The sequence below is a fragment of the Gymnoscopelus braueri genome (assembly GCF_963280865.1).
Source record: "Gymnoscopelus braueri genome assembly, chromosome: 15".
NCBI lineage: Eukaryota > Metazoa > Chordata > Actinopteri > Myctophiformes > Myctophidae > Gymnoscopelus > Gymnoscopelus braueri.
The window spans coordinates 23,666,821-23,686,898 of NC_137620.1; the positions used below are offsets into that span (position 1 = coordinate 23,666,821).

A 20,078-nucleotide genomic window follows, 5' to 3' on the forward strand; every position below is an offset into this window, starting at 1 on the left:
ACCCCATATGGTTGAGCGGAGTCCCTCCGCTGTCTTTTCTGTTTTCTGTTATTGTGGGGAAAGCTTACGCTGAATATAGCCGATCGACAAGTTGCGGCGCGTTGTGAGCTTGTCGATCTGATATTTTCAGCGAAAGCTTTCCCCACAATACGGATGCTGGGGTTTAAGTGGTTAATCGAGGAAATGGCAGATCTACAAGCTCACAATGCATCGTGATGTGATGCGTTGTGAGGTCGTAGAGACTGGCTATTTTTGCTATTTTTTGAAATAGAGCTTAAGGGGTTACTCTGCCCCGACATGGAAGGAGATGGACCGTTATCCACAAATAGGAAGTCACATGTGACTTTCGACCTCGAGTGAACTTGAAAGCGTATCAATGCCCCCCAAAAACCCAGAGCTGACCGGTTGTTTGTGTCTGGCACCGCTTGTTATTGGTAGTGTAGACTAGACCCAAGTAGTGCTTGTCTTCAGATAGGCTGCCTTGTCTGAAAACAAAACCTTATATAAACTGGCCCTAGAACTGCCTTTAGCTGCGTGCCGTATCACAGTGCATGTTTATGTGTATAAGCTTATGGTCCGGACAGCTGGTGGCCTTGGATGTGCTCGCAAACTTAACTTTCAGAGGCTTACAGATTGCAGGGAAAGTCACAATGCTGTTCATTGTCTGCATTTAGAAGTCACCTGGCAAAGGATATAAACCCTGATGTCCTCAACGCATGATGACCTCTGTGATGTTAGAGTCTTGGATTAATTCAAATTGAATTTAGACGTTTCAAGTAAAGCGATTGTGTGTGTGTGTGTGTGTGTGTGTGTGTGTGTGTGTGTGTGTGTGTGTGTGTGTGTGTGTGTGTGTGTGTGTGTGTGTGTGTGTGTGTGTGTGTGTGTGTGTGTGTGTGTGTGTGTGTGTGTGTGTGTGTGAGATCGAGAGAGAGAGAGACGGCCTGAGACATGATCCCTATCATTAGGACAAGAAAGTTCTGGGACTCAAGCCAAGACCATGTCGGGAGCTTGAGCATATTGTGTGTGTGTCTGTGTGTGTGTGTGAGTGTGCGCGTGTGTGCGTGTGCGTCTGTATGTCGGTGTCTGTTCAGTAATGTCTATGGATTCATCATTTCATTACACGTAGCATATTGTACAGCCTAGGCTTTGATCCTCATTATGCAGACTCCGTTCCGTGCGTGCAGAAGTAGAAGACAGCAGAATAATCATATTTGTTGTGCTCTCTTCTGCTGATCCATTGTTTTTCTCTTACTCTTTTCTTCAATAGTTGAATACCATCCTGAAATAGATTATTACTTTACTGAAGCGGCAAGCGACGTGAGAGTAAGGAAGGACAGTGGATATTGCTCTAAAAGTACATTGTAACTATACGAACAGCTCCCTGATATTGAGAGAGAGAGAGAGAGAGAGATATAGAAAGAGAGAGGGGAAATGGAGGCAGTGAAGGAGAGATAGACGAAGGAGCGATGGAGACATGCTGATTAGGAAGACAACACAAATGACTCGGCGAGACTCAACAGGATGCTACCTTACAGCTGACCCAGAGAGAGAGAGAAAGAGAGAGAGAGGATGTGTGTATATCCTGATTTATACTTAGTCGTATGACGGTGTCACGTGCCAAACATAGCTAATCTACAAAGCCCACAATGCCTTGCGTATATGCGATGCATTGTGGGCTTGTACATCTACTATGTTTGGCGTGTGATAAGAAGGTCCGCCGTGCCGAGGTTGGGAAACGCTGAGTTAGGCATGTGTGTTTATGGGTAATCCTAAGATTGTTTATTCACACAACAGCACCCTCAACCCCTATCATTGCTTACACTTACAGTGTACACATACTGTACGCACGCACGCACGCACGCCCGCCCCTCCCCATCTTCTGTCTTTCTTTCTTTCCTCCGCTTGCCTCCCTTTCTCTCTTGTACATCTCTTTCTCCTTCTCTCTCCTCCTCTCTCCCCCTTTCGGCCCCCCTCTCTCCATCTGTCCAGTGTGCCATTAAGCACAGGGGGTGCCTGGAGGCCAAGAGTCAGGCTGATGTAGGATGATGGTGACTTGAACATCCGAGGACAACCGTGTCCCCTGGGGTGGGGAGTTTGGGCGGGGGTGGGTTTGACTCAAGGCTGGAGCTCAGCCAGGGAGACAGGAGGCCTGCCACGCTGGAGACACACACACACACACACACACACACACACACACACACACACACACACACACACACACACACACACACCTTGTTGTGGAAAATTACCACCAAGTTCATCTCCTCATGGCAACCACAAACAAAAAGATGACTCAGGTTTCTTTGGAAGTATGTGCATGCAGGTCGTGTGTGTGTGTGTGTGTGTGTGTGTGTGTGTGTGTGTGTGTGTGTGTGTGTGTGTGTGTGTGTGTGTGTGTGTGTGTGTGTGTGTGTGTGTGTGTGTGTGTGTGTGTGTGTGTGTGTGTGTGTGTGTGTGTGTGTGTGTGTGTGTGTGTGTGTGTGTGTGTTCCTGTATCTTTGTGAAGACAATGGTCTGCATTTTGTGCTGTGTGTGATGGAGGGTGGGTGGTCTTGTCTCGTAGCTGTGGGGGTCTCGTATGTCTCCTCCAGCAGTGGGGGTCTCCAGTTTCCTATCAGAATCATTGATATTGCATTAGTTCCCAGAATCCACTTGTGCCATTCTCGTAGAGGTCACAGTGACTTTGAGCTTTATTGTCATCTTGAAACATATGACAATTATTCTTAAAGGAATAGTTAAAGTAGTAAAAAAATCTTATATTCTATCAATTACACAGCCCATGAAGCCATGAATTCATGGAGATTTTCTAGTTTTTGTCGCATTCCTGAGCCAATAATTTGATGACCGGCGGAATCAGTAGGAGACTCTTTGAGATAATGGATCTTTGAGTCGTCATCAAATTATTGGCTTAGGAATGTGACAAAAAGAAAGAAATCACCATGAATTCAAGGCTTCATGGGGTGTGTAATTGATCCTTTAACCACGTGAATCCTAGCGTACCTTTTCTGGGCATGTCAAATCAGGTGAACATTCAGCTAAAATAAAAGATCTACGGTACAAGCTTGAGACGCAGTGTGAGCTTGTAGATCAGCTATTTTCTGCAAAGGGATTTGGTGTAGAGGGATAAAAGGAAGGGGACCAAAGATAGACCCCTGGGGAATCAACAAAGTATATATAGAGTTTTAAGTGGTTAAACCTGGTTAGGTAGGGTAAGTGATTTGCAATTATTCAAATAATTGCAAAATGGGTCTATGTTCTGATAGTGCTCGTTACTATAGAGTGTCCTGTCCATATAAGGAGTCTCCATGTCTCTCCAGCTCTTCATAAAACAGAAAATGCATTTTCGTCCCAGTTTCAGTTTCATTTCCAATTTTATCCAATCAGGATAGAGAACTCAATCAGGATATAGATTAAACAAGTGAAATTGGAAGTGATGACACTAAGAAATGAGCAGGCAAAATTAGAACTGGAACACTATAAAAATGAAGCTTAAAAATGGGTACTTTCTCCTGATTGGCTGAGATTTTGACACCTACCAAAAAATGTATTTTCTGTTTATTAAAGAGCTGGAGAGACGGGGAGACTCCTGTTACTGAACAAACACTCTATAGCAATGATTACTATCAGAATATAGTGCTTTAACCTTTTTAAAAAATACTTTTTGTTTTAACCCAAAAATATCACTTACCCTACCTTTAACAATTGTGCACACAATGGTGAGCTTATAATGTGTGTCAATCAGCCAAGTTACAAACAATGTTTTGGAATGAATAAGATTAATGCATGAACTATGTCTATAGACCTGTATATATATTATGGGTTAAATTAACAGATTGCAACCCAGATTGAACACTGTCTTTGTTTGTTTGCTTGCTTGTCTGTTTTGTACTTTAATAAACACCTTGGTCCCGGTGGTGTTCAAGCATGACTAATAATGCAGATTATAGATATTAGATTGCAATAATGTTACAAATAAAAGGATTATTCCCAGAAAACCTTTGTGAACTTTTCGTCTCCTAGGGGAGGAAGGCTCAAAAGTCATCTGTGGTCCTTTGTCTCCCCCTACAGATGGACTGTAACAACTACGTACGCCTGCTGGAATTCCTGGGGGATGGACGCATCTACGCCTGTGGCACCTTTGCATTCGATCCCCAGTGTGCCTTTCTTGTAAGTGTGTGTGTGTGTGTGTGAAGAATCAAGAATAAAGAGGGGTTTATTTGTCTCATACAGGCACAAGCAGTGAAATGTTAGTGGGACATGTTGCGCAAAGAGTGCTAAGACAACAATAGACAAGATAAAATATAAGTACATTTTAAAGTACAGGTTAGGACGGCAGGTATGATAAAAACCTCTTTAGAAGCAATGGGGAATGTGCAGAATAAGGAGGGGGGACCGAGGATGTGCGTGTGTTTCTTTGTGCGTGCATGTGTGATGAGCTGAAAATGGATCTGTCATGAACCCACACACTAGTTCACACTCAAAACACTTCACCAAACTGACAAACTAAATTGTCTCTGTTGTCTGTTCTTCCCCTCCATCAGGAGCTGTCCACCTTCTCTCTGGAGAAAGGGGAGGATGGAGGAGTGAGGATGGAGACGGGGAAGGGGAAGTGTCCCTTCGAACCCAGTCAGCACTACACAGCCGTCATGGCAGGTAAACGCACAAGGCAGGGAGGTTGATGAAACGGATTGCTTTGTATGTTGGTTTGGTTGGTTGGTTGATTGGTTGGTTGATACACGGGTTCCCAAACTTTTCAGGCCGCGACCCTCTACAGATAAATATTGTGAAAATAGCTGAACTACAAGCTTGAGGCTGCGAGGCGTTGTGAGATTACAGTTTGGCTATTTTCACAATGTTTGCCTCTGTCTTGTGTAATATTTGGCAATTTGGCCAATTTGGTATTAAAAATGTCTTAAAAGTCATTAAATTGAAAGAAATGTGCATACCCTGCATACACAAATATATACTGTATGTTGGTTTGGGAATCACTGGATGGATAGACAGTAGACACTGAACTGTGTGTGTGTGTGTGTGTGTGTGTGTGTGTGTGTGTGTGTGTGTGTGTGTGTGTGTGTGTGTGTGTGTGTGTGTGTGTGTGTGTGTGTGTGTGTGTGTGTGTGTGCGTGTGTGTGGGGTAGGTGGGATCCTGTACACTGCGGCCACTAGCAATTTCCTGGGAACGCTGTTCGACATCTCCAGGGCAACGGGGCCAGAGCAGGAACGCATCCGCACTGAGCGATCCATCAACTGGCTCAGCGGTGAGAAACACACGCAGGAGCGCGAGCGCGCACTCACACAGATTTAACAATCGAAAAGATGCATTAGAGTTGCAATCATTTTCGTTTGCTAGACTTGTGCATTTGTGCTCAAGCTTATGTGTGTGTGACTGTGTTTGACAGATCCAGAGTTTGTGAGTTCAGCCGTCATAGAGCAGTCTGCAGACAACAACCCAGCCGGAGACGATGACCAGATCTACTTCTTCTTCACTGAGGTGGCCAAAGAGTACGACCTTTACACCAAGGTCAAAGTTCCCAGGGTCGCACGAGTCTGCAAGGTAACATAAGTGTGTGTGTGTGTGTGTGTGTGTGTGTGTGTGTGTGTGTGTGTGTGTGTGTGTGTGTGTGTGTGTGTGTGTGTGTGTGTGTGTGTGTGTGTGTGTGTGTGTGTGTGTGTGTGTGTGTGTATTAATAAAGTGTTGAAATTTGTCACAGAGTGGATATTTTTACCTGACCCACCCATATAGTCAAGGTCAAAGGTCGTAAATAAGGTCAGCATTGTGTTTTGGCTATAGCGTCATCATAAATGGCTCAGTTTTCTTCAAACTAAAAACAAAACGTTTTTTTTCTGAACTAGAATCCTATCCCTTAACGATCAGTACGGTTTAAAGTTTTGGGGTCAAGCTCATAGGTCAGAATGACTTATTTATTTCCAGTATAACAGAAATCATGACCCTCGACGATCCTTAAACTCTTAAGTTTGACGTAAAAGAGTGCACACAGCAATTAAAAGAAGGGCCACTAAAGGGCAGAAGGGTACTTCACAACAACAGCTTGAGTTTCCTCACCTGCAAAAATGCACCAGGATTACAAATGTCTCTGATTTAAAAAGGTTGTATTACAAATCTCATTGAATCATGACCTTAAAATCAAGATACTGCTGTCAAATTGAATATTGGTTTTGGCCAGACTATAAATTGCGTTTTCCTCGATCAAGCATGGCGTTTGCCGGGGATTAGAGTGATGGAACAATATATGTCAATATAATATTAACGGAATGTCACGCTGTCCAGGCGATTGTGATTTGTGACATTCACTGCCACACACGCGGCTGCTGCATGCTGGCATAACATTCAGACTGGTAATCCTCCTCTGTCTGTGTGTGTGTGTGTGTGTGTTCTCAGTCTGACGTGGGAGGAATGAAGACTCTACAGCGACGGTGGACCACCTTCCTGAAGGCCCAGCTGGTGTGTGAGGACAAGGCCAGCGGTCAGCGCTACAACATCCTCACCGACGTCTTCACCTCGCAACACACACCCGGAGACCCTCGCAGCACACACTTCTACGGCCTGTTCACCTCCCAGTGGTAAGCAGAGGGGAGGGGAACGTCTTCTCTGTCAAGCTTATAATAACCCATTAAGACCTGAGGTCTCAAAAATAGCAGATGCACAAGCTCGCAGCGTGGCACGAAGTGACGCGCTGTGAGCTTGTAGATCTGCTATTTTTGAATAGTCAACGCAAAAATCTAAAATGACTCGGATTCTTTCCCGGTTTTAATTGGTTAATTTACATTGCACGATGGCGTCGCTTGCCAAAAATAACGGATATTTTAAGATAACAACATGTGATTGATGCAACGTGTCATTGAAACTCTACTACAATGGAGTATACTTTTAGTGTAATCACTTTCTAAAGCATTGACTATGGTATACTTGGTAAAGCAATGGATTCATTCATTTCTGTATGGTATGAAAATCAATAATTTCACTGTGCCGTTATTTCTTGTCAAAGTTATGTAAATTATTTTGTTTATGCAATTTAAAATGCAGATTGATTTGTAAAGTATTGCTGATAAAATAGTCCATAACAATGAGGCTTTCCCAATGTTGACTCGGTTATTCAGGTATGTTCAGTAACGTTTCAATGACTACGGATCAAATCTGAAAATAAAGCCAGTAATAGAAAGAATGGTCTATTTTTACATACAGATATGCAGCATAAGCTGTGAATAAACGATGTGTTGGCACTTGACAGACAGTGACACGCTCCTTTACAGGTACTGTAGTAGAATGATGTTAAAATGTCTGCTATTCAGTCTCTCTCTCTCTCTCTCTCTCTGACTGTGTGTTCCTGTAGGGAGAGTGAGCAGCTGTCGGCCGTGTGTGTGTTCAGCCTGTCCGACATCAGTAAAGTAATGGACGGTTCCTTCAAAGAGCTGAAGAAGACCTGTGAGAACTGGATGAACCCTGAGCCTGTCCCCACACCCCGTCCTGGACAGGTAACCAAACCACACTGCTGATACAGCTTAATGACGTTAAACCCTGGAGTCCCTATATTGGGCATGTCATATAGGTGAACTAAACCTTTTCCATCCCAAAATAGCAAACATTTTCGATCTAAAGCTCACAATGCGACGTGCTGTGAGCTTGTAGATCGGCTATTTTCGATAGCCGTCGTATAACAAAGTATATAGGTCTTAAGTGGTTAACACATTGACTGCCAGAGTTTATTCATAATGTACTCACCCCTGTGCCAGCAATTTGCGTGTTTTTTTGTTTTGTAATTTTTCATTCAAATAAATTATCTGATTGTGGTGTCAAGCACGTACGACAGTTCCACCAGTAGAGAGCAGCAAATCCACACATTGATCACCTCGCTCGCCCCCTCCCAAACAGGCCCACGTCATATCCTGTCATTCACCGGATGTTATGTTTTCGACAATCCCTGATCCGTTGATCGGCCTGAAAACGATGTGATACACGAAGACGATGACTGTTAGTCACCCGGACCAAAGAAAATAGAAGTTGAGCTGTCCGTTCGTTTTTTTATACCGTGTGAAAAACTGTGTTTTTCCCTATTCTGGACGAAAATGACCGGAGAAAAACAATGTGACCCGGAAATTATTTTTTTTTTTTTACATCCGGCTCCGGGTGAGTGTGACGTAAGTGGAAAACGAAAGTGCTGATGAGAAATAAACACAGCCGTGCGATCACAGATTAAACAATGAAAATTCAAAAGAACGCATCAATGCGTTCTTTTGAAGGCTGGCACTCAAGCGATGGATTTGAAAGAACGCATCGATGCGATCTTGGCAATCAATGTGTTAATTTATGTATAGCTTTTCAAAAATAATAAATATACAAGCTAAAAATGTGTGTCGTCCACCAACGGTTCAGTGTTATTTTTGCGTAGTTATTACGGTGTTTACAGGTTAATGTAAGGTTAATTCTTTATTGCAATTGCAGACATTGGAGTTTACCCTTTGTGACCAGATGTTGAAAATCACCTTCTATCCTTTTTCATTTACTAAATGTTTCTGTTTTTCTCTCTACACCCCAGTGTCTGAACAACGCGCTGAAGGACGAAGGTTTCGAGTCGTCCCTGAAACTGCCCGACAAGGTGCTGACGTTCATGAGGGACCACCCCCTGATGGAGAACAGTGTCATATCGGCGCCCCTGCTGGTCCGCAGAGGAATCACATACACCAAGCTGGCCGTGACGCTCGCAGAGAGCGAGGATGAGCGCAAAGGAGCCGTGCTGCACCTCGGAACAGGTGAGACAATAGGGAATGATGGACGAATGGATTGATGGAAAGAAATTGTGGGAGAATGAATTGTAAAAGTTGGAGGGAGTCAGAGATCAAGAGGATGGGACGGAAAGATAGGAGGAGAAAGAGAAGGAGAGGTTGGGATAGAACTGTGATACTGTTAGAAATGACAGAAATGTTTCCTTTTGTGTGTTGCAGACCATGGGGAGCTCCACCGGGTGGCAGTAGTGGGCCACAAATCAACATTACTGCAGGAGATCCCTCTGTTTACTGCTGAGGAACCTGTTAATAACATCCTGCTGTATAAGGTTAGCACACACACACACACACACACACACACACACACACACACGCACACGCTTCCAAAATGTGCAACATCCTTTAAACAATAATTGAATTAATTCATTAACTTAACTCTCTCTTTCTTTCCTTGTCTGTCTGTCTGTCTGTCTGTCTGTCTGTCTGTCTGTCTGTCTGTCTCCTGCAGGGTCAGGCTCTGGTGGGTTCATCGTTGTCTCTAGCTGTTGTCCAGGCAGAGGGCTGTTCTCTCTACAACAGCTGTGAGGTGTGTGCCCGGGCCAGGGGTCTGGGCTGTGTGTGGGGCGCCAAGGAAGGAGCCTGCAGGCCCACCATGGCTGAGTGAGTAACACACATCAGAGTAGAGTAGATAGCACTCCAGAGGAGAAAAAACACCACATTTCAGCACAATTTAACTGAAAAGAGAAAGAACCACGAAGAAGACAAAAGCAACAGGTGGTTTCCAGATGTGTGAATTCACTTGAATCAGTAAAACTCTCAATTAAAAAAAAAAAAGTATTCTTTTTGGTTGTCAGCTCCTAATATCTTATTAATTCACCATAACTAACCACATGAACATTCAACAATTTGGCATACAATGAAGTATATAGGGCTTTAAGTGTTTAAAACATATTCATATCTATTCTCTCCGTTGTCTCTGTCCAGACCAGGCCCCGGTGACGAGGTCGAGGATGCTTTGAAGAGGTGTGACAGTGGAGAAGGTAAAAGTCCTTCCAATGTTCACTTCATATTATAGTTGATGGTCTAAACAAGAAACATTGAACTGCTTGGTTTGAATGTCGTTGAATATGAACATTCTTCTCCTCCTCCTCCTCCTCCTCCTCCTCCTCCTCCCTTCCCTCCATGCGGTCCTGTAGGGCGCTGCGCCCCGGCCATCAGGGAGGTGCGTGTGTCGGTGGGTCTGCGTCTCCTGCTGCCCTGTGTCCAGGTGTCTCCCAGGCCCTGTAGCTGGGAGCACCCTCCACACAGACACACCAGACAGCACCACTCGGACCTGGAGGTGACGGTCACAGAGGACAACCTGGGGACCTACATCTGTACATGCCAGGTACGCAGGAGGAGAGTAGGACAGTTGAGGATCAAAGGTTGCTAGCTCCATTCCCCAGACCAGTGAGGAGATTCTGGATGGGCCATCGAGCATGTGTGGTGCTCTCCCTCCTCCCATCTCTTCTCCTCTGTGGATGTGTCTAAGTCAACCCTATTAACCACTTTCACCCTAACATCCCTATTTTGGGCTCGTTATCATAGACAATAAATGTAAACGACAAAAGAATATCATTTGTTTATTTACTTATTTTATTTTCTGTCAATATGGGTACAATATTTTAAATATCCGTTTCCGTGGAGAACAAAAATGAACTGAGGTGCATGTGAGCAGTGTGAGTGTTTCCTTTGAACCAGATGAACCCTAGCATCCCTATTCTAGGGCGAACAGTCAGCAGAAATTGTATATTTACAAGCTCACAAAGCATCGCAACGTCACTATGTTCAGCGAAGATATTTATTGTAGAGGGAAAAAAATGAAAATGGTGTAGAGGGAAAGGGTCTCTGTGGGACTCAACGAAGTATGGTTTACTTGGTTAAGGAATCCTTTGTATAAACACAATAACTTACTGTATTATCTATACTTTATTGTACTATGTAATGAATTCTGTCCCCTCCCCTCTTCTACCCCAGGAGGCGGGGCCAAGCATCAGAGACGCCTCCCCATGTCGCAGAGCAGCCTATTACCTGACACTAGAAGGCCCCAGTGTGGGCGGAGCAGTGGGGCTGGGCGGAGGGCGCCACGTGTTGGCCATCTACATCCTGTGCTTCAGCATGGGGTTCCTGATCGGCGGCTTCCTCCTCTACTTCCTGACCACCAGGCGACGCGCCATCGGCCACCAGGCCAGGCTGCCGGACAATTCGCTGTCGTCCGAGAAGGGGCGGGACTTGCTGGGTTCCTCGGCCACGCCCCAGTCCCCCAGCAGCGCCAGCCTGATGTCCGAGGGATTCCCTCTGACGGAGAAACGTAACGGCACCGCCACCACCACCACCACCACCACACTGCTCAGTAACCAGGGCAACGGCGGTCACCACGGCAACAACAATTACAACCTGATCCACAGCAGCGCCAGTATCCCGGGCAACGGCCACGGGAACGCCATGTACTCCAGCGGCGACTTCAGCGTGAGCAGCGGCGGGCTCAAGACCTTCCCCTCAGACATCTTATCAGCAGACATGCTGGACGGCAGGACTGGGGAGAGGGAGCGGGGGAGACCCGAGGGCGGGGAGAGGGAGGCGGGGGAGGGCGGCGAGGATGACGAGGGGCTCGGGGAAGGGATGAAAATACTGGAGGCGGAGCTGGCCAGGCCCATGTTCAAATCACCGGCGCCGCTGGCCCGGTGCGAGGAGAGTTCAATATGAAAGCCATCGGACGACACCCGACCGTACGAGCGCCACGGGACGAACGCACCGATCGAGGTTCAGCTTTCACCCAGCGCCATTTTGACCCTCCCCGATGAATCAAACTGAAAGCTCACTGGGGAGGGTGCAAAGTGGCCCCCGCACGAAAACGACCCGACACGAAACAGCCGTCCGAAAAATGTCCAGAGGTGGAAGCTGTGGAATGAAGGAGAATACAGAGAGAGACTGGTAACAGAAGTGTAAAAAGTGTATTAGAGGTTTCTGTTCTAAGCATGTGAGAGCTATACTGCTGTATACTTGTATATCTGTGTATGTACTATTGAGCCCACATTGAATATCAAGCGGACGTGAGACCCTCCAGAGAGCTATGACCCTGAAAACTCAAAGCCAACCGTTATTGGAGAGGTCTGAGATATAGACTATTTACTGTAGGTCACTCTTGTGTAAGAGGGCCTGCTTAAATGTGTAAAATATGTACAGTATATAGAATGTTGTGTCGATGTACAGTGTACAGTCTGAAAGACTTGACTGTGAAAAATGGAACTGAGAGTCTGTACGTGAGAGCATTTAATCCCTTAACTTATAATCAAAGATGAAATGCCTACGTTTGTAGACATGGAAAAGCCATACTAGTCTTATCTCCACTCTTGCATACTGTATTCTCTCATTCTCTCTTTCCTCTGTTACACAAGTTCTCAAGTTTTTCCGTTCTCAAGTACAACTGAAGTAGCACTTTGTTCCGTTTAGTTCTTAAGCCTGAATCAGACTAAGTTGTGCATTGTTGTCGTGCACCTAAAATAGCTCACAGTGAGCTTGCAGATCGGCTATTTTAGGTGCACGACGCGGCATTGCAACCAAATAGAAATCAGGAATTACTCTCTCTCCCCCTCTGTCTTCACTCTGCGCTCACACACATTCTCCTGAGAGCCGTGCCACAGATCCAGAGGTGCCATGGGACCCTCGGCCTGTGTGCTGCCCAGACAGACTGCACTATATGGTGGGGGTGGACAGAGAGGTCTGCCCTCTTGAACCCAGGACATGCAGGCTTTTTCATTCACTGTCTGTAGATGAATTCAAATTTCAAAGACCACACTGGGCCATAAAGGTCAAAGGTGAAGGTTGGAGATCACTCCATAAAGCCCATGTGGAAACCCTGTGATGCACTGCATGCAGATCGGATGACGTTCATAGTCATTGATACAGAAGAGACTTTCAGAGAGAATAATGTTCCTCTGAAATGGGAAGAATTTATGACAGACATTGTCTGTCATTGGACCTTATCAGATACATGGACACCGCCACTTTGTGCTACAACTGAGGACTTAAGAGTAAAAAAAAGAAATCCAAATGTCTTGTATTAGTTTTTTGTTCCGTTTTATTTTTTGGTAATAAACCCTGAAAATGTTCCTGAAAACCCGGTATTAATCTTCCTGTATACCAGAGAGATTTCAGCTACAAGAGCTGAACCTTCAAATATTAGCATTTAGAAAACCTGTGGTGTGCGTTGTCTGTGTCTGTGTGTGTGTGTGTTTGTGTATGTATGTGTGTATGTATGTTAAACACAACATTGATTATCCATCCACTGTTCACCTCCACTATTCTGGGAATACGTTTGAAAAGCTCATCTCCCAAAAATTCTATGTGTCCACTTTAGGATGAAACGCATTTAAATCAAAACCTTAATTTTCCTCATATAATAACTCAAATGTTGAGAGTCTGCTCTTTAAATGTTATCGTTATGTTTTTAAATTTTATTATTAATCCTAAAAGTGCTATATTTTGTTTTATATACATTTGTTAATATATTGTTAATATTTTTTTAAGCATAAATGTCAGTTGTTTTCAAATGGTAGATAGCTTATTTTGGATTGTGACCCATGAGATTCAGCACCTGAATGCAAGTGGTACCGTTAAAAAACAAGCATTGTAAGTAGTGACTAATTCAACTCACTGGTGTTTGCTTCAACTTTTGGACAATGTGTACACTTTCAATTCTTGTTGTATTCTGATGAATTACACATTTATGCGTGTACTTTTACTGTGTTGTCTTTTCAGTTAACAAAGTGAATGCCATGGTGAGAGTAATGTACTGGAGTTGCTTGAATAGGCAGAATAGGACATAACCAAAGCCCACCAAAGTGGTGTTGATGATGAGGATGAGAGAGAGGCGGAGGGGGAATGCCATCTAAAAGGAAAGAACTAAGAATGAGGTAAAGAAAATCAAAACAAAGAAATGAAGTCATTTAGCACCAACAATGCCCTCCTATACTTCTACTGTATATATATACTTTGTATCTCAGTGAAAGAGGCTTGTATATGAAAATACTGTTATTAAATAATGTTCACACCAATGAAGTACGAATAGGAGAACAATTATGCATAAGAGATTAATTGATATTGTATGAGTCAACTGCACTACCCCCCATTTATATATTGATATGAAAGTTGCAATTTCTACATTATGATGGTTTTAGACTGTAGATGTTTAAAGTCATACACAGGACCTGCAAACAATGTTTCAGTAGCGAAGACAAGGCAACTACTTGATCAATGACTTATTTGACTTTTTTATTAGTGGTTGATTTGAACAAAATGGTTAGGCAGGAAAATAATTGATTATCCTAAAACAAACGACTAGAAAGGCTGAACAGTACTGTGTGTGTGTGTGTGTGTGTGTGTGTGTGTGTGTGTGCGTGTGTGGGTGTGCGTGTGGGTATGTGGGCTTATGTGTGTGGTGGTTAATTACTCATTTCATTTGTTAAAAAAATAAAGGATCTTAAAGACTCCACACATCATCAATGAGGACTTGAGTTACCTGCTAAGTTACCCTTCAAAGAATATCATGATGTATTTAAAATAAAATAAAAACATTGATCATTGATTTTGTAAGAAAATGTGGAATGTTCGGCAATTATATCTTATTTTGGAACAGAATCACAGTATGTAACTGCTATTCTATTAGCCCCCCCCCCCCTTCCTTGTTACCAAAGTCAGGGGGCAGAATTGTATTTGTTGAAGTTATCAGCCCTGTCTTTCTTTTTAAATGGAGTTCTGCCGAATGTTTTAGATGGTAACGATGATCAGTTCAATTAATCAACTCTCGCCAATAAAGTAATTTTTTCTCTCCCACTCATGGCTCAATATCAAGCTAAAAATGTGATGTCACACAGGTCTACAACTGTGTCAGTATCCACTCCAGTCCACATGAATTATCTACCTTCAATAAGTTTCACATGGTTTACAGTACAGTAACTGATTTTCCGTTGTGCTTTTTTGAATGTTGATATTTTACTAAAACCACCTCTGGAGCCTGTGTGTGCGTGCGTGAATGCATGTGTGTGTGTGTGTGTGTGTGTGTGTGTGTGTGTGTGTGTGTGTGTGTGTGTGTGTGTGTGTGTGTGTGTGTGTGTGTGTGTGTGTGTGTGTGTGTGTGTGTGTGTGTGTGTGTGTGTGTGTGTGTGTGTGTGAGGCCACTTTCTGTACATAAATAAAGCTACCTACCTCCTACAAAATGTTTCCGTCTAAATGATATACTGTACATACAGTATTATAATTCTTTGTTTTATTTTAACTGAATCGTGTTTAACAAGATACTATATTATTATTGCATTTGGCATTGCATTAATTTGCATACTTGCATAGGGTTCATACTGGTGTACTACAACCAAATCAAATGTCGGCTAGTACTGTGGTTCTCAACCTGTGGGTCGGGGCGGGAGTTATGATTTTGGGGAGGTCTCCAGATGACAGTAAAGTGACAATTTGAGGACATTTAAGACATTTTGAATACCTTAACTGCATCAAAAGTAATCAACAAACTATCCTATAAAAACTGGTCAAACATTGGTCAAATAAGAAGAAAGAGGGAAGCATTGTGAAAATAGCCGATCTACAAGCTCACAACATCTTGCGTTGCGAGCTTGTAGTTAGGCTATTTTCACAATATTTATCTGTGGAACCGACTTAAACTAAATGTAATGCCTCAACTCCTACAATTTCAAGTGCTTGTCATGGTGGGGGGTCCCCAGTTCAAATATGATTATATGATTATGTTGGGGGGTCCCCCAGTTCGCGGCCTGAAAAGGTTGAGAACCACTGGGCTAGTACACAAAAGTCACATGGAGTAACATCGATTGGACCGTTGTGATGATGAGCTATACTTTGTGACAGACAGCAGAGCCAGCTGCTGAACTTAACTGCTCTTGTAGTTTTTATTTACCTTCTCTGGTGACCTCGCCAGGCAAGAGGTCACACACTAATAGGACCACAAATACTTGGGACAGAGCAATCTCTTGCGATGTAATCAAAACAGACAGATAAGATAAGACACCCACTTCAAACAGTAAGGAAAACAATCACCTCATTGATTAACTCACAGGGGTGATGACCATTGGGGCTGAGTTATCACCATTACGGATGGTGCAGGGGTTCAAATAAGGGTGCAGTTTAACGGGGAACAGATTCTTGGGGAACTTCATTCTCGTAAAGGAGTAAATATGGCTCTTGTTCCCGACATCGTAAAAAGCGACCTCTCCCACGTCGTAATCGACAAACACCCCAACCTTCTGGGGCTTCTTGGAGAGTTCAATTGCAACTTGGGTTCGGTCACAAGCTAGAAACGTATTGTCCCTCAGCATCAGGACACAGTAGCCCTGACTCGGATGGACAACATGGGAGCCTTTTCTCTTCACAGTTTGCAGGGCGACACCAATGTCCCAGCTAGACTTGTTGTCCACCTGTACCTGGTGTAGATAAAGATTAAAGTTAATGGATATTATTAGGCAAGTATGAAAGTAAAAGTAGGAAAATTAAGTCGTTATTGAACACATTTTATACGTTAGTAGACATTATTTCCTTGTTTAAAAAGAAAAATTGTTAGTTTAGTTTTAGTTTTGAAAAGCTCTTCACATCAATTTGGTAGATAAACTACTACATGCAAGCAACTCCCTCTGCCAAGAAACTTTGTTAATCCACCCCAACAGGGGGGGGGGGGTATTGTTTATGTCTGGTTTATCTGTCTGTAAGCATGGGGACGGAGACAGAAATGCTGTCACTGATGCTTTGCAAATTTGCTTCAGGACAAATTACAATGCCAATTTTTGGCATTGTAATTTTGGAAGACCAAGGCAACAGTATGGCTCTGGGAAATATTTTTTTTAAATAAGAGGTACAGGAAATTCATCTTCTTCTGTAATTTTTGATTGCTTTTAATTAAACAGTCAAATGTTTTCCCAAAACAGTGAGTGAAAGAGGTTAGGTTACCAACCTCAAAGTAGAAAGCTCCAGAGCTGTACCCTTCCTTCCCCAGGACACAGAGCAGAGTGTCAAACCTCTCTGGGTTGTCCGGAACATTCTGACACATCACTTCATCATGTGTCACTTGCTTCCTGTCAGCCGACACCACAAGGGCGGGGTTTGCAGTGTCACAGTCCAGAGTCACATCCACTGAACAACAACACGAGGGGACAAAATGCTGTCAACTTAAGTGGAGAGGGAAATGACCCTGGACTGGCCTGGTATAAAACTGATGCATCCATCACAGACAAAAACATAGATTACCTGCATATTGCTGAATCCTTCTCAGCTCTGCAAATCCAACGAGTTAAAAAATAAATAAGTGAGATCATGAATTACAACATTGAAAACACAAACCACTAATTAGATTCTTTATGTAAATCCATATATTTGCAGAGATCTTTTGTTTTGAGTAGAATTGCAACATTTAATGAATTAGACATAAAATATTTAAATGTTTTCAGATGTTGTACCTTTTTCTTCCAGCTTCTTAATTTCCTCATCGACTGTCTTGTGAAGTGCAAGGCGCAGCTGATGCAGCGCAGACCTCACTGTCCCCACACATGCATCACTGAACACACTGATCTCAGACCAGTCCTTGGTGGCAGGAGGCTGACACAGAGATGGTACATCCTGTAGAGACGTGTGTGTGTGTGATAATAATAATGATGATAAAATAATAATTAATAATAATAATTTCAAAACAATAGCCAAATTTTAAATAGTACAAATGTTAGAGGATAGGGAAAATAGCAGATCTGCAAGTTCTCAATGTGTCAACACGTTGTCGATAGTTGAGACCGGCTACCATCGCTATTTGTCGCATGAGTAGAAGCTTATATGTAGGGCTTAACTGGTTAAATTAAGGCCTGACAGCCTGGACGGCTGGCGTAGCGGTCCAGGCACCTATAGGCTCAATGTAGCCTGACAGCGTGTCGCGGGTTCGAGTCCCGATCCCGACGGCCTTTGCTGCATGTCACTCCCCATCTTTCTCCCCATTTCCTGTCAGCCTACTGTCCTATCCATAAAGGTATAAACGCCCCCCACCCCCCCGCCCCCCCAAAAAATAATTAACACCTGAGGCTGATTCTACAAATGCCTTCTAAATCAGTAGTTCTCACACTTTCAAGATTTTTTTTAAATGTTCAAAAATAGCAGATGTACAAGCTGGCAGCTTGAGTGTGTATATCTGCTATTTTTGAATAGCCAACGCAAAGAAATCTAAAATGTCACAGATGCTTTCCCGGTTTTCAAAGGGTTATAGGCTGGATCATCTGAGATCTCTATATTTTTAAAGTGCTAATTTCAGAATTAGCATAAAATAACTGTTTTACAATTGAGAGTACAATAAAAGAGAGGAACAGTGACCTTTAGGAAGGGGAGGTGGTCCTCAGTGGATGAGAGCTGCTCCAGCTCATGTCTCCTCCTCTCCAGGTCATTAAGCTCCTCCTGCAGCTCCTCCAGGATGCTGTGACAGCGGTTCTGTGTGTTTCTCCGGTGGATGTCGATCGTAGCGATGGCTTTTAACTGGATGGCCTCAGTGACTTGATGAAGTTGGTGAAATGCCTTTTCGGTGTCCTGAATGTCGGCACTGACGTTTTTCTGATGAAGAATGGGCGGAGGGCGCCACGTGTTGGCCATCTACATCCTGTGCTTCAGCATGGGGTTCCTGATCGGCGGCTTCCTCCTCTACTTCCTGACCACCAGGCGACACGCCATCGGCCACCAGGCCAGGCTGCCGGACAATTCGCTGTCGTCCGAGAAGGGGCGGGACTTGCTGGGTTCCTCGGCCACGCCCCAGTCCCCCAGCAGCGCCAGCCTGATGTCCGAGGGATTCCCTCTGACGGAGAAACGTAACGGCACCGCCACCACCACCACCACCACCACCACCACGCTGCTCAGTAACCAGGGCAACGGCGGTCACCACGGCAACAACAATTACAACCTGATCCACAGCAGCGCCAGTATCCCGGGCAACGGCCACGGGAACGCCATGTACTCCAGCGGCGACTTCAGCGTGAGCAGCGGCGGGCTCAAGACCTTCCCCTCAGACATCTTATCAGCAGACATGCTGGACGGCAGGACTGGGGAGAGGGAGCGGGGGAGACCCGAGGGCGGGGAGAGGGAGGCGGGGGAGGGCGGCGAGGATGACGAGGGGCTCGGGGAAGGGATGAAAATACTGGAGGCGGAGCTGGCCAGGCCCATGTTCAAGTCACCGGCGCCGCTGGCCCGGTGCGAGGAGAGTTCAATATGAAAGCCATCGGACGACACCCGACCGTACGAGCGCCACGGGACGAACGCACCGATCGAGGTTCAGCTTTCACCCAGCGCCATTTTGACCCTCCCCGATGAATCAAACTGAAAGCTCACTGGGGAGGGTGCAAAGTGGCCCCCGCACGAAAACGACCCGACACGAAACAGCCGTCCGAAAAATGTCCAGAGGTGGAAGCTGTGGAATGAAGGAGTATACAGAGAGACTGGTAACAGAAGTGTAAAAAGTGTATGAGAGGTTTCTGTTCTAAGCATGTGAGAGCTATACTGCTGTATACTTGTATATCTGTGTATGTACTATTGAGCCCACATTGAATATCAAGCGGACGTGAGACCCTCCAGAGAGCTATGACCCTGAAAACTCATAGCCAACCGTTATTGGAGAGGTCTGAGATATAGACTATTTACTGTAGGTCACTCTGTGTAAGAGGGCCTGCTTAAATGTGTAAAATATGTACAGTATATAGAATGTTGTGTCGATGTACAGTGTACAAGAAAGACTTGACTGTGAAAAATGGAACTGAGAGTCTGTACGTGAGAGCATTTAATCCCTTAACTTATAATCAAAGATGAAATGCCTACGTTTGTAGACATGGAAAAGCCATACTAGTCTTATCTCCACTCTTGCATACTGTATTCTCTCATTCTCTCTTTCCTCTGTTACACAAGTTCTCAAGTTTTTCCGTTCTCAAGTACAACTGAAGTAGCACTTTGTTCCGTTTAGTTCTTAAGCCTGAATCAGACTAAGTTGTGCATTGTTGTCGTGCACCTAAAATAGCTCACGGTGAGCTTGCAGATCGGCTATTTTAGGTGCGCGACGCGGCATTGCAACCAAATAGAAATCAGGAATTACTCTCTCTCCCCCTCTGTCTTCACTCTGCGCTCACACACATTCTCCTGAGAGCCGTGCCACAGATCCAGAGGTGCCATGGGACCCTCGGCCTGTGTGCTGCCCAGACAGACTGCACTATGGTGGGGGTGGACAGAGAGGTCTGCCCTCTTGAACCCAGGACATGCAGGCTTTT

At 44.4% G+C, this 20,078-nt stretch overlaps 1 protein-coding gene across 1 annotated transcript in view; it reads left to right on the forward strand.

Annotated features, from left to right (window-relative positions):
* The window catches only part of sema4f (sema domain, immunoglobulin domain (Ig), transmembrane domain (TM) and short cytoplasmic domain, (semaphorin) 4F), a 72,027-nt gene extending 59,742 nt beyond the window's left edge, over window positions 1-12,285 (forward strand). The window contains exons 4-15 of the mRNA XM_080451966.1: window positions 4,069-4,167; window positions 4,542-4,653; window positions 5,139-5,258; window positions 5,400-5,554; window positions 6,401-6,582; window positions 7,353-7,494; window positions 8,556-8,769; window positions 8,962-9,071; window positions 9,251-9,402; window positions 9,727-9,782; window positions 9,939-10,129; window positions 10,759-12,285. Coding sequence (XP_080308092.1) covers window positions 4,069-4,167; window positions 4,542-4,653; window positions 5,139-5,258; window positions 5,400-5,554; window positions 6,401-6,582; window positions 7,353-7,494; window positions 8,556-8,769; window positions 8,962-9,071; window positions 9,251-9,402; window positions 9,727-9,782; window positions 9,939-10,129; window positions 10,759-11,487 — 2,262 coding nt within the window. The 3' untranslated portion in view covers window positions 11,488-12,285. The remainder of the gene's footprint in view (window positions 1-4,068; window positions 4,168-4,541; window positions 4,654-5,138; window positions 5,259-5,399; window positions 5,555-6,400; window positions 6,583-7,352; window positions 7,495-8,555; window positions 8,770-8,961; window positions 9,072-9,250; window positions 9,403-9,726; window positions 9,783-9,938; window positions 10,130-10,758) is intronic.
* Window positions 12,286-20,078: the final 7,793 nt, after the last annotated feature.